This window comes from Pungitius pungitius, chromosome 17, assembly GCF_949316345.1.
Source record: "Pungitius pungitius chromosome 17, fPunPun2.1, whole genome shotgun sequence".
NCBI lineage: Eukaryota > Metazoa > Chordata > Actinopteri > Perciformes > Gasterosteidae > Pungitius > Pungitius pungitius.
In genome coordinates, this window is record NC_084916.1 from 9,371,816 (window position 1) to 9,386,149 (window position 14,334).

Genomic DNA, 14,334 nt, shown 5'->3' on the forward strand with positions numbered 1-14,334 from the left:
TTTCTCTTCTTATTTCCCTGACACTGTTTATTTTCCCATTTGCTCCGCTTTTTCTGTTCTGCTTCTATTCAAAGTGAAATTTAAACATAAAATGACAGTGTGTGTGTGTGCATACATATATAGAGAGCAGTGTGAAAGCGGGCAGTCACCCATCTCAATGACTGACATGTGTGAGAGGAAAAGGTAGCAATAATGAAGTGTTGCATTGTGGGCCGACGTAAACACAGGCATTTTGCCTGCGCTCGGTCAATCGCTTCTTACACCTTTCTCTCTCTCACACACACACACACACACCGACACACACACAAAAACAAGATTTTATCCACACATGGCGTTTGGGGTTTGTCTGTCAGACTTAACACATAAGGATGCATCACATAGATTATTGGAACCAAAAACACATTTATTCCCTGTTTCATGCAAACAATAACAATGTGCTTTCATTGTACCACCTGTGGTTTTTTTGGGGGGATTATGACTTTTATTTCCAATCAGAAACTTTGGCTTTTTGCTTTTGTAAATTGTAACAAGTGCAAGGTTCAACAATCAGAGTGCGTGAAGTTGTGCGTCCGGGTAAGAGAGTTGAGGAGGATGAACACTGAGCACATTTTGCGGCTCCAGACACCCGGCGGCTACTACAACACTGCTACACACAAACAGGCTTATCGATTGAAGGTCGATTAAAGTCCCCCTCCATCCCCCCCCTTCCCGTTCTAATTGTCACAACAAACCGCACCAATGCTTCTGAAGTATCTGCTTTTCCCCCCCCTTTCTTCTACAAATGTCCTGCGATGCGTTAATCTAACTCAGGCCTCGCACCACACATTCATTTAGCTCTTCACTTTTGAGAGCGAGCGGCGGCCTTTTTCACACGCCCAATATCTTTGTATGTCCTGCTTGTGGAGAAGGGAACTACAGAGTCCTTCTAGCAAAGCGGCTTGCATGCACTCTAGAGAAGTTCTGCAAGGGGCGAATGAGTCCAAAGCCTCGGGCTAGGAGCTGCTGTTCTTGTGTGCACGAGTTCGAGGGCGCTCGTGTGCCTCTTCCCGTCTGACCGGACTCCAGAGGTAATGCTACAGTCTTTCGGATGAGTCCGACTAGCCGAGGCTAACGCGGCAGCTCTCTTGGAGACCCCCCCCCCAGGCGTTTGCTCCGTAGCGCCTCGCTCCAATACAAATGGCATCTTCCACTAGTAGCAGACAGATGCTGCGTAAGCTGACCAGAGGCTGCTGGTTCTCTGTATATTCCGATAAGCCCTTTAGCCTTCAGGCTGTTCCTGTCAGACAAGGCACAGGGCTAATGAGGTTACCCTGTTTCCTGTTTCTGCCTTCCTGTCCCCTCCTTGTGTTTGTGAGAGTCGGGTGGGGGGGGTTGGCTTTTTTCCGGGGCAAGAGATGTCTACTCGCTGTAACATCACTTATGCTTTGTTTGTATGTATGTATACATAGACACCATGGATGTTATGTTGTGTCCTGTAGTATCTTGAACTCCCATTTCATCACGTGATGGGACGGACGCTCTTCAGTTGTCTACACATTCTCTTGTATTTGGAGAAAATGTTAAAAAGTGATGCCACGTGTAACGGCCGAAGCTAGCAGCCAGGAAGGCTAAAGCCTAAAATATCACTGCTGTCATATGAGATACTCTGAGTGAGTTGGTTTTTACTTGAATCCAAAGGTGACATGCCCCCCTCAGCCTGCCCGTTATTTAAATGCATTCATTTCCACTCCTCAGACCTTTTGCAAGTGCGACAACCGAAATGTTACATCGCTTTTAAAGAGCAGGAAAAAAAAAGTATTTCTCAACGAATCGTCCATTAGCACGGCGGTGGCCCGAGGCCATTATCAGGCCGAGCTTTTCCCTCGACTGTATACAGAGCTAAAGAAATAAACTACCGCCACCAATGTTAGAAACCATTCGTCATATTTCTTGGTGCAGCCCAGGCGCGCTGTGTGTGTGTGTGTGTGGAGAGAAGGTTAGACACGCAGCTCTGTTAAGAGGGATCAGCAGCAGAGGTCCTTCAAAGGCTCCCGAGGGAACAGACTATGCTGCTGCCACCGTGATGAATGACGGCCCGTTGTGGAACGCCGTCCATCAGAACCGTGCACGTGACCGCAGCCTGCAGTGCAGGGGATAGAGTCAACCCCTCTGGTCAGAGGCAAGTAGCCAAAGTGAAAGCGATATTGTGACAGAGTGGTAGGGTAAGTATGTTGAATGTTACTACTCAATGGGAGCGGTTTTAGTATTAGTAACCGAATCCGAAATAGAGCGTGAGTGGCTTTGTGCTATATTTTAAACCTGCCTTTATACCACAACGCGTGTGGTCCGGTCTATTGTAGGCCCTCTCGGCACTTGACCTGCCAAATGTGACTTAAGGATTTTCCTCAACTGAGCCCTAAAAACCATTGCAACACCACTGTGAAACTGACAGGGACACGGCTGCAAAGTTGATATCACATCATAACTTTAACATTTCACTTTATGAGAGACACTTCGCACAACAACACTGGCACCATCCTTTCTTGGCTTCGGGGCAGTGAATGAAGAGGGAAGCGGTCGCTTTGAGCCCCGGCTCTTTACATTAATGCTCCTCTGCTGCGTCGTGCACCGCATGCACAGAGTCTGTCAATGCTGCTGCAAAAAAGATATTTCTTTTATCTTTTTTTTAAAATCATTATTTCCTCTGGCGCTGAGACATCACTCAGAGTTAATACGAGATTTGACTAAAAGGGTGGCAAACATATGGCTCATTTCATCTATTGGCAGCTCTTGATTGCTGATGTTGAGGTAAAAAAATCAGACGGCTGGTTTATAAATTGATGTAAAATCAAACCTTAGACAAATGGTATAAAACAAACAGCTGAAAAGCAGCATTACACGTTAGAAGACGGATCGGGAACCACGATTCCGTTTGATTTAGCAAATTGTAAGCTTTGTCTCAGAAAAATACAAATTGGCCGTATTTCCGTGAACCAGTTTAAAGGGTAAAATTTGCACTACTGTGTCGTTTGGTGGAAAAAGAGTATTTTCGAGTGTACTACACAAGTATTGTTGTCATGTCAGAGGGGTATTGGCCTTGCTCCATGATGTCCGAAACCACGACTGCCTCCCCCAGGGAAGAAGCTTTTCCAATGCGCTTAAAAGTAGAAACGCAGACTACGTTGGTGGATGTTTGGCTGTTAAGTGTTAAGGAAGAAAAAAGGGGTCAGTTGGTCACACAGCCAGTGTGGGTGGGCCAACCAGTCAATTGGAAAGCCTTTATTCTGCTGCCGGTTGGGCCTCTTTTGCTGACTCATACACAAACACACGGCTTCTTCAGTACCTCAACATTCATTTTTTTCACTCAAAATAAACACTTTCTGAGATTTTAAATCTGAATTTAAAATGTCTCTCTCCCTCTCCGGCCCTCTCCTTCCGTCTGTGTGCTCCACTTTTTACCAGCCTGAAAGTGCTTTATGCTCGACAGGGCTGAATGGCGCTGGCAGTCTCTCACTTATGCATGCTCAGATGGATTCAGACTCTCTGTGTGTGTGTGTGTGTGTGTGCGCACCTCATAGGAGTTACATGTGCGTGCGTGTGCGTGTGCACAGGCAGACGGCTGACAGGGTTGACAGCGGAGGCGCTGGAGGTTTGTGTGTCTGACACGGAGCTCGGCAGCAGAGTCCATCATGGCCGGGCTGCAGACTGAAGGCTTTGTTCTGTGGGAGAAACCTTCAGCCGCTGCATATGTAGGTGCAGGGAGGAAAAAGGCTGATTCAGAGAAATGGGTCACACAACCAAGTTCTTCCACTTAGACCATTTGAATGTGGTTGTTCTGAGATGTAGATTCGGTCTGGATCAAGTTGATTTGGACATTTTGTGCAATTTCATGTCAGCTTATGGAAAATCGGTGCTTTAATTTACTTGTGGCATTCCTTTCGACGCCTCTCCTCTCTTGCAGATGGAAGCGTTCTAGTTTTTGGGGCTATCCCAGCTTGGCTAGTTTAAAGGGAAGGCCCTGTGGCTGCGTGGGCACACACACACACACACACACACGCAGTGCGCTTTTGGAGTAATGAGGCGATTATATAGGGCCTCCCGTCCCCGGCAACCCCACAACCTTGTTCCATTTGTCCTCTTCTCTAAACTTTGAGCTGACCTCAGCATCCGGTCTCCTTGAAGCCATTAGGGACATGAAGACCAGGATGTAGTTAGGGTTGGAATGTAAGTTCTGTAAGCAAACACGTGCTTCTTAGTTGGGGAAGTTAACCTGTTTTTAACCACCGCATCGGTGGTTTGCAAATCGAGCTGACGTTAGAACTGCTTGTCATATTTTGTTGCCAGGGGGCTTTTCTGGAAAAAGACTTCAAATGCCCGCAGAAAAACAAAAAACAATGACCTGGTTTGACCTTTTCACATTTTCAGGTTTCTAATTGGTCACTTATCCTCATGAGATGCTGCGGCAATGTTGTTATTTGCATTTTGGGTCCCTCACACACTGTAGCCCTTTATTATTATGGGGGTGTCATTTTGACGTCAGCACCACTTGTGAACCCTGAGCTGTGATGGTGTTGCAGCCAGTCATCTGGGGCCCACATGTTGGTAAAAGAGCAAGAAAGCCTAAAACGTGGGGAAAGGGAGAAAGAGGGTAGCAGCCGGGTGAAGGCTGTCACGACTACTGGATACAGCAACCCAAGCTTTGTTAAAATAACATTTCTCCTGCATTGATTCATCCATCCATCTCTCCGTCCCTCCTCCTGCAGGGGAATGTGTGTTAGAATAACACACGTTTTGGGCCTGTTTTGTAGAGCAGATTGCAGCTGGAGCTTGGCCCACATTCCTTTGCCTTGACATCCGCACAGTCTACAGCGGCACGCCGCTATTTATAGAACAGCCAGTGAGAACACACACCCACACACACAGTTACATGTACGTGTGCAGATTCCCAAGCGTGTGAATGTTTACATGCGTTAGCAAGGTGGTGTGTGTATATATATATTTATTTTTTGTGAGTTTGACTATATAGTGTTGTCAGCATTATAAATGAACCTTAATTTGATCCCCTTTTTAAATCTCTGGTTTCCATCTCTTCTGTACAGTGAGGAGTGAACTTGTGTTAGCTGCAGAGCTGACGTTAGCATGGCTAACACACACACACACACACACACACACACACACACACACACACACACCGGCTGTGTGATCCTCTTAAAGGAACAGTGGGAAGTCGGACATTTCAGTCATATATTGAATTTTTACAGAATGCTGGTGTTGCACTGCTGACTAAAGTCTTACGGCACTAATTGTACCCCACTTTGTCGCTCTTCCCGTTATGTCTGTAACGATCCACTTGTTTCCCCATCGACTGTCAGTTATTGGATTTGTCTGCTGTGGGGAGAGGAATGTTGAGTAAGCCTGGGGTTGTGATGTGGAACCAGCTCGCCTTTTCATCCAGTTAGACGAGCAGATACAGATGCAGTGATGGATTGATGCCGCTCAGATTCTTGACTTTTTATGGTTGGCGTTTCACTGCGAGCGATTTCACATTTGCTCTATCCCTGTTTTTAAAATATTAAGCAGTTTATTTACTTGATTCTGACTAGCGAAGATATTCCATTGCTGTTTTTGGAAACGGTTTATGGAGTAAATTGTTCAAATAAGGCTAGCGGGAGAGATGTTACGTCTGTATACTTCCAAGCCGTGTCTGATGAATCTGTGTGTGTGTGTGTGTGTCTGTGTGTGAGACAGTGAAAATGCCTTTTATGCAAGCACAGGATCTCCGTGGATGCATAAAAGGTATCCGTCTGTGTCTTTGTGTGTTTTCTGCGGGTCGGTGGGATTACCTGTGTGTACCATAGGCGCTGGGGGTTGGGTTGGCAGGCACACAGCGTTCCTGATGCATCACCGGGTCACACACACACACACACACACACACACACACAGAAACACCCTTGTGTGCACAGAAAAGGTCCCTGCGCTCATTAGTGGGATTCCACCAGCCTGATGGGAGCTGGACGAGGGTTAGGTGTGTGTGTGTGTGTGTGTGTGTGTGTGTGTGTGTGTGTGTGTGTGTGTGTGTGTGTGTGTGTGTGTGTGTGTGTGTGTGTGTGTGTGTGTGTGTGTGTGTGTGTGTGTGTGTGTGTGTGTGTGTGTGTGTGTGTGTGTGTGTGTCTCAGTGCCAGGTACCACTCGGCTGCCACTGCTCTGTGTAAGCGCTGTCTCTAAAGAGCTCTGGCAATACCTCAGAAACGCGCACACACACACACTGCGCTGTTTGCCTGAGAATCTGAGCTGCAACACGATTTGGTCTTATTGCGTATTTGAGTAGATGTTTCCCCTCCTCTGTCATGATTCACTTAGTGCTCTGGCAAGCAGTGGGAACGTCTTCGGAGGGATTCTGCATGCTGTTCCTGTCCATCACTTCTTTATTTACTCATTGTTGTACCTGTAGAGCACATAGAGCTAGGCAGGAACCTTGCTTTTGTGAACAGCAAAAGCACAGCGGCAACAGATGGCAAACCCCTTTGAAGGTCAGAAAAATAGTTAACCTGCAGCTGAGTGTTTGTGGCGAGAACCCATTTACAAGATGACCTGAGATAACCCTCGGCGGGGTTTCAGGGCACAGCAGCTGTAATAGAGCTAAGTTGTAAAACCGGTCCTTTCCCTTCAGCTGATGAAAAGTCACTCAGCATTTTCTTCTTTTGAGACGTTGTTGCCATGTGTACTCGGAGCACGCTGCCATCTGTGAGGAAACCTGGGAGAAAAAGAAATGCAGATTACAGCACTTTTGTCTTAGTACACCCGTGTGTGTGTGTGTGTGTGTGTGTGTGTGTGTGTGTGTGGTATAGACAAGGACACAATCGAAGCTCTATTTGTATATTCTGTTTGTAACCCACAGATATATTGTGTGTTCGTGTGTGTGTCACCGTACATTTGGCCCTGTTACACTCCACATGGGAAAGGGTGCCAGTGAGCTGTCTCACTGTGAGCTGTAATTGGTGCTTCCCTGGCAGGCTTGTGCACACGTGCTTGTGCACGCGCAGCAGACTCATGCACAGAGCGGATTAGATGACATTAACGGCAGGAGAAAATGGCATGAATGAATACTTGCACTACTTCTCTTGCTGGCGTGTGTGTGTGGACTCGGGCTCACATGTGACAGTGTAATGAGGAACTGCACGCTCCGCGCGGAACACGCTTGCAGGCCATCGGTGCACTGTGCTCGTGGGACGGCTTGCTTTCAGTATGCACGCTGTCACCAATCAGCTCTGTCATGTGCAGACACCCAGCGTTTAATCTTGCTTTTAATCAGCTTTTAATCTTGCCCCCTCCCCTCTCAACACCTTAGCTCTGTTGGGGTCTCATCCCCAAACAAAATCAAAACAAGAAAACTGCTAGAGCTTATTTTTATCTGCTGAAGAGAGAAAAAAACAAAAGCACGATAAACAAACTAAGTCTTCAGACTTGTCAATATTGTCATACAATATTTAGACTTGTGAAATGAATCAAGTGACTGAATGAGGTCGTATCATTTTTCATAGTAATTACAGGAGGTATCCATGAAACATACACATACATACACATTCTGAGATGTTCAGTGATTGAATCCCTGACCCACCTGTGGCTTTTAATTTGGGCTTTCTGGGTATTAGTCTCTAAATAGTGGTGACACCGTGAGGCTCATCAGGTCACACAGGTCAGTGTGTGTTCATACCTAGGGTTTGGAGTTCAAGTGTGTTCGCACACATCCCGCTTCAATAAGCTGTGAGGCGTCCGCACTGATCAAAAAGCATAATTTATCCCAACGTGTGTGTTAGGGATGAGCTCGTCAGGATCAGAAGCGTTTTGTGTTTAATTCATTAGCATACATTAGTCTTTTACACAGAGACGCAATGTATCTTTTTTTCCAAACCTCCCAGCTGAAACTCACACGCCCCATAGCTTGAGCAATGCTATTTCCAGTTTCCATTATTTATTAATACCCCTTTGTTGTTGCTCATGTCCTAATGCCATTTCCTTTAGTCATTAGCGTTGTTCGACATCAAACAAGGACGAAGACTAGTGCGGTTATTGCTATCAGACACTCGCTAAAGACCCTTTTTTTCTGTGCCGGTTGCAGTTGAATATTTTTGCTATTCAGCTGCTAAAATTCTCAATGCGAGCAATGTTGTGTGTTGAATAAAATGTTTTGTACATTTTGCTGTCATGTTGCTCAGATTGAAAGACTTGATGACTTGTTAAAAAAGGAAGAAGAAAAGGCCATGTCTTGGAAGGATTGTTGTGTGTGTGGGACCTCTTTGACTGTCTCACCCTCGCCGGGAGAGATTGCCGTCCCATGATGCTTTTTCCATTTGCTTTCTACCTATTCATTACCATAACCACAAGCGACTTTGAGTCTCTGAAAAGCGCTATAAAAAACCAATTTATCATAATTATTATAACACTCTTCTATAGTGGCATTGAGGGGCGATGCAGTCCTTTTTGCATTGTTATGCAAATACTTTGCCGTGCGTGTAGCTTCAAGCTAACGCTGTGTTATGCTAATGTCGTGTCATGCTAATGTCGTGTCATGCTAATGTCGCGACACCGCAAGAAATGGAAGGGAATGATGCAACCGGAACAAAATGAAAGAAAATTCCCCGTTTTACACGATGTTTTACGGTTATGCTCCGTTTTCCTTGTGTGGAGTGGTCAAAAAGAGCCTGTTCAGTGCTTGTTTTGTCACAACTACTGGTGTTAAAGTCGCACTTTTTTGGCGATATGCGGCTGTTTGACAGCAGAAACAAAGACAAAACACTTTTTTTCCTTTGGTTTTATTTAAATGATTAAATGATGAAAGAAAAAAAACATTTTACTGCTGCCAGTCAGTTAATGTTGGGTTATGCTAACGCGTTCTCTTTCTCTGCGTGTTTCCACAGGATGACAGTGATGGGATCCCGTGGTCAGAGGAGCGGGTTATGCGAAAGGTGCTTTACTTGTCCCTAAAGGAGTTTAGGAGTGCACAGAAACGGCAGCTCGATGGTGACGGGCCCCCAAACTCCAATGGTAAGTTCAAATCCACGAATGCTTTGTATCGACAAAAGACAAAAACACGGATATGCTGCTTCGGTGGGTAAATGTAATGCCAGAACAAGGAAGTCACTGCAGCAGCATTTGTGCAGGTCTTTGCGTTTAGTCTCAATTCAAGAAAAATGCACGATGATGCTTTCATATTTCACTTACTTTGTGTCAGCAATACTTATGGTGAATACCTCTCAGGGACACCTTTCATTAGAGTCCGAATGTCAAGACAGGTAGCCACTTAGCCTTAGTATGTGACCCTGGTTGCCAAGGGTCCTCTCCTAATGGTCGACATGTCATATTCATTTTCTGTGGCTTTTCTGTCTTCCTGCTGTGTTCCCCTTGGATTTTTCAGCTAATTAGTCACAGCTATAGTCAGCTTCAGGTATCTGTTTGCAAAAAAAATATGTAGGTGGAAATAAAATGCTTCTTTTTCCGTTTGTTACAACTTCTTTACTCAACACGAGTAGTTCTTACGGTGATTATGAGTGTTGAGGGGGGAGGGGTTTCAATTTACTTTGGGTACGTCTTTAATAGGCATTTTAGGGCAAATTTCACAGGAATGGTATGGTCACCTTAGGTTTTCCGATATTTGAACATCCAGTACCACTTTGCTATGACAGTGGATATTGGTATCAGAAAGCATTTGCCCCTCATCCAGGTACTCGTCTTTACGTGGCTTAAGTCAATTTAAATTGAACAAAAGGTGCACAGCAAGAGTTAATTAAGGGAGATCTTGGAATCTATTAATTTGACATGCAGAAAACTTGTGTCTTGTTTTGATTAAATGAAAGCAAAGAACCAGATGCCCTGGCATTTTGTGGTGTAAATGTCAGAGTTGCCAATTTTGTCTGACTTTGTCTCGCTGCCTCGCTCCTCATTCCTTTAATTGAAAGTGACAGTTTTATTAGTCTGTTTGTAAGCGGAGACTAAGCGTGTTCACTCTGCCGACAGAAACCTATTTGACTTATCCAAGGAGAACATATGATCAAGGACCCTCGTCTTCCTCTTTGTTGTGGTCAGTGGGCAGCGAGCTGCTGTTTCACACTTTGTCTCAGTGTGGCCTCCTCAAAAGTACCCTTGAACTGAAAACTATTTTTGCGCCGTTTTTTAAAATTTTGTGTATGCCTCAAACAAAGAGACTGGAATGAGCGGCGTCCTTGCCCAGGCAAAACCTGTGTGAAAGGAGGGAGCTCGTCTTTTCCAACTTGGCACTGAGATGAATCAATAGTGGAAGCTCTTACAGTAACAGTTAAGGGTTGTTGCTGTTAGGCTGTGTACATTTAAAACAATGCAAGGAGAGTGAGTTTGGGGGGATGGGGGAGGAGGTCTGGTAACCAGGCTTGTTTAGAACCGAGCTGCCGCCGTGTCTTTGTTTGACACCCGTGCTCCAACACACACACACACACACACACACACACACACACAAAAAGACGCCCTCTGCCATCACACCGCGGAGATTTTGAACTTCACAGGTGCCTCAGAAGCTATTCTCAGCTGACATTAACTCAACCCAGACACCGGAAGAAAGTAAAACGGGAGGGGGGGGGAGAGCCCCTGAAAGTTCACGCCCAGCCAAAGAAACCAGCCGTCAAGCAGAAAGAGAGAGAGACAGAAGAGGGAAGGCTCTTTCCAAATGTGGCTTATCTTTTATACCTAGTGTTGTTTTTCTGTCCCTTATCATGCATTTTTTCACACCTTGATGTCTTCTCTCGCCGTCTATGCAGAGACCCCCCCCCCCACCTTTCCTACAGCCAGCGTGTCTCTGTGTGTCTGTCTGGCATCTCACAGCCGCCACTCCAGAGCTCCTCTGGGCCTTTTAAGCCGCCGCGGGTAGCTGACCTTATTGCCTGAATAAAAATGACTCATTAGAAAGCGCAGGCGGCCCACCGTGCCGGGGGTAACGACGGCGGCCCGCGCTGACACAAAAGGGAGCCCGGCTGAATAGACGGGCCCCGCTGCTTTTTAGAGCACCGCGGGCTGGCGAGGCTTTGGAGGCTAACGCAGTCTCCCCTCCGGCTCGCTTAGACATCGCGGTGGAACTGTCAGCCATCTTGGAAGATCAGACTCAGCGTGCGTAACACCCCGAATGGGCAGCTCCTGCTGCTTTAGAGGACTGGAGGAGTGTGGGCTCACGTCGGGGCCCAAACGTGGCACGGTTTTCAGTCTCATATGGTCATTATTATGAAACTATCAGCCATTTTGAAGCATTGCATGAGTTAGGGAAGATGATGGATCAGCAGAACAATTTTAGAATTTGGTAATTGCACGAGCAAAAATCAAAAGTCAAACGCTTCTGGTTTCAGCCTGTCAAATGTGAGGATTTATTGCTTTTGTCTGCTTGATATTGTTATAGGTTAAATGTTTGGGACTTTTGGTTGCACACATTATGCTATTTTAAGGCATCGCCCCGGGCTTTGGAAAGTATGAGTGGCAGTGTAAAGGGTTTTCTTGAACAACATTTGTTTACTATTCTATAAAGGAATAAATTAGAGCTTGGGTGCTGTAAACTATTTTTTTTATTAGCAACTATTCTTTTGTCAATGAGTTTATCATTTGGTTGACAGAAATAAATTTACTTTGTACCATGGTGACTAAGAATAGCAGAAAATATCCACATTTGAGAAGCTTGTACCAGAAAATGAGAACATATTATGTAAATAGTAACTTCAATTTAGTCTCATTAATGAATGGGCTAATAGTTTCTGCTCTGAGAAACAATAAAACTTTATTTTTTATGTTTACACAAGATCTGGCCACGGTTCTTTCTGCTTCAATTTATTTTGGCATAAGCATCCGAAATTTGGGGAAATAGGTGTCATCTGACGGAAGGAGGTCACGGTAATACTAAAGCATCATTTGTCCCACCCCTCAGCCCCCCAACACACTTTCATCCATCCCTCACTCGCTCCGTCACTATCTGGCAGCGGTGGCGATCTTTCTTTGAGGGGGGTGTGGCAGCCTGTCAATCAGCTGCCTGTGTGTGTGTGTGTGTGTGTGTGTGTGTATCCTCCCCACCCACCCAGCCGTCCCTCTGCCCATAGCCAGCAATCATGCCATGTCCCCAGCCACTTTGCGTCTCGTTGTTGGCAGCCGTCCATCTCTGTGTCCATCACACTTCCTGCGTCTCCCGCTCGCCGCCTGCATTATTTAACCAACGACATTATGCCCTTCTGCGCCCCGGCTCCCGCTCGTCCACCCACTCGCCCGTCTCCCACTCCATCACACGCACATTCCTCCCCGCCCCCTTTTTTTTCGTTTCATCCCTGCCTCCCTCCGTCCATCTGTCCTTCCGGTTTCCTCTCCCCGGCTTCATTACACATCAATGGGACTCTGGTCACTGCCTTTCCCCGTGAGCTCCTGTCTCCCCTCTTGGTTCTCAATCTCCTCGGTGTATCTCCACACGCCCCCCCACCCCTCCTTTCTGTTCCTCTGCCCCATCATCTAAACCCCGATTCCCTCAGTTTCCATTCCTCACATCGCCACCCTCCCTTCACCCGTTTACCTCCCCTTTCCTCTCCTGTTTTCCGAATCATTAAAGCCGCTGTTTCTTCCTCAACCTCCTTACCTCGCCGTCTCCTCCCGCTGGACTCCAGCTCCCTCTGCTATCGCAAACGCCCCCCCACCTCCATTTCTCTGAGTGCTGTTGATGGAGGAGATGGCTGCCGGCCAAAAGCCAGAAAGGGGGGGGGGGGAGCAGAGAGGGAGGGAGAGAGAGAGAGAGAGAGAGGGGGAGAGAGAGCTCTCTCTGCCTCTCCCTGTCTGTCTGCCCATCGGTCCTGCCCTTTTTCTTTCTTTTTTTTTTACACATGTCACTCTGCTGTCTGTCTGTATTTCCTGCGCCGTGGCCCGAGTGGCAGCTGAAACACTTTGTGGGCCCACTGTTCACTCCGCGGAATACCAGCAGAAAAAGATGGAAGGTTGGATAACGGGAGAATGAATAAGTCCCAGTCGCCAAACCAGGGAGAGTTTAGGTTTAGAATCAAAAGATTGAAAGAGATTTCATCTTTTATGTCCTCACATACTCCTTTTTTTTTTTTTTTTTAAACTGCTCAAGCCATTAGAGAACCACAGCCTTCTCTTTGATGCTTCAGATTAACGGCCCTAAATTGCACAAAGCAGAAGCCGTGTTTCTGAACTGCACATTGTTTGGCTCTTTTGTTCTGGTTTGCGGTAAGTGTCATGCAGCGTTGTTAGGTCCAATTTTGGAGGGAAGAGCAATTTATTTGGAGCTATTTGGATTTCTCCTGCCAGGCAGTCAGTTTTACTATTTGCCTCTACTTGAAGAAGCTTCTGGGAATGAATACCCTGTGGAGTGTCACTAAAATACAACTTCCCATTGTTTCTTTTTATACCACTTTAATTATGTACAGGCCCAGGGAATTACCTGGAACAAAGGGCATGAAATAAAATGTTTGTGCTCTTGTTTACAAGACTTAAAGGAAGATTAAGGTCTAGTGTAGCATTACAATTCCTACAGCAAATTGAACAGAATTGTTCATTTATTAGATGGAAGTCAGAGACAGATTACTTCCATCTATCTGCAAAAGCTAGAAAACAAGAAATATTGCATCTTGGTTATTACAGTATATTAATAACTCTGTTCAGGTTCAGGTGTGGCATTGCGTTCGTTTTCACATGAAGCGTGTGTTTTGTGTGTGTAATCAAGAACCTATAAGGGTACTCTTTGCCCCATTGGGATTGTCTTTGCTGTACCATGACTACTCCTCCATAGCTCCACTTAGTACTGCGGCTCACACTAATAGGCTCCCCTCCGCCCTGTGATATGCCATGTTACCCTGTGTATCTCTGCTCGTTCCCTTCTGCTTGAGGTGAACATAGTGAGGCGATGGGCTTAGTTAAGCATGCATACATCTGATTAGACCCCTTTCCCTTGAGGAGCAGCTATTGGGATGGCACATTAGCTTTGCCCCCTGTAGGCCCAAACCCCTTTCCATCCCAGCTTTTAACCTCTTCCACTACCAGAGCCTGGATTTGGGGTGAAGGCATCAGCCCTTTGGCTCGTTGCCTGTGGCCACACTCGCCCACCTCCGGTCCTCTGCCTTCCCAAGAGCCCCCCCGCCGAGGCCCTCAGGTGGGCATTCATGTGCAGCCAGCATATGTCAAACAACTCTTTGGAGAAATGGGGAGGTTAGATGGAGAGAGAAGAGGGGGCGGCGTAACAGGCCTGTGCCTGTTTGTTTGCGCTCTGCGGGTACATCATGTGTCAGTCATTTTCTGAGCACAATTAAAGTTAATGAGCTATTTTCTTTTTGTTGCTCTGGTGCACGTTTC

General features: G+C 46.3%; 1 protein-coding gene across 2 annotated transcripts in view; it reads left to right on the forward strand.

Moving 5' to 3' along the window:
- The window catches only part of jarid2b (jumonji and AT-rich interaction domain containing 2b), an 89,715-nt gene that overhangs the window by 32,742 nt on the left and 42,639 nt on the right, over window positions 1-14,334 (forward strand). For both annotated transcript variants that reach the window (XM_037475059.2, XM_037475060.2), the window contains exon 2: window positions 8,898-9,024. In XM_037475059.2, the coding sequence (XP_037330956.2) occupies window positions 8,898-9,024 (127 nt within the window). The remainder of the gene's footprint in view (window positions 1-8,897; window positions 9,025-14,334) is intronic.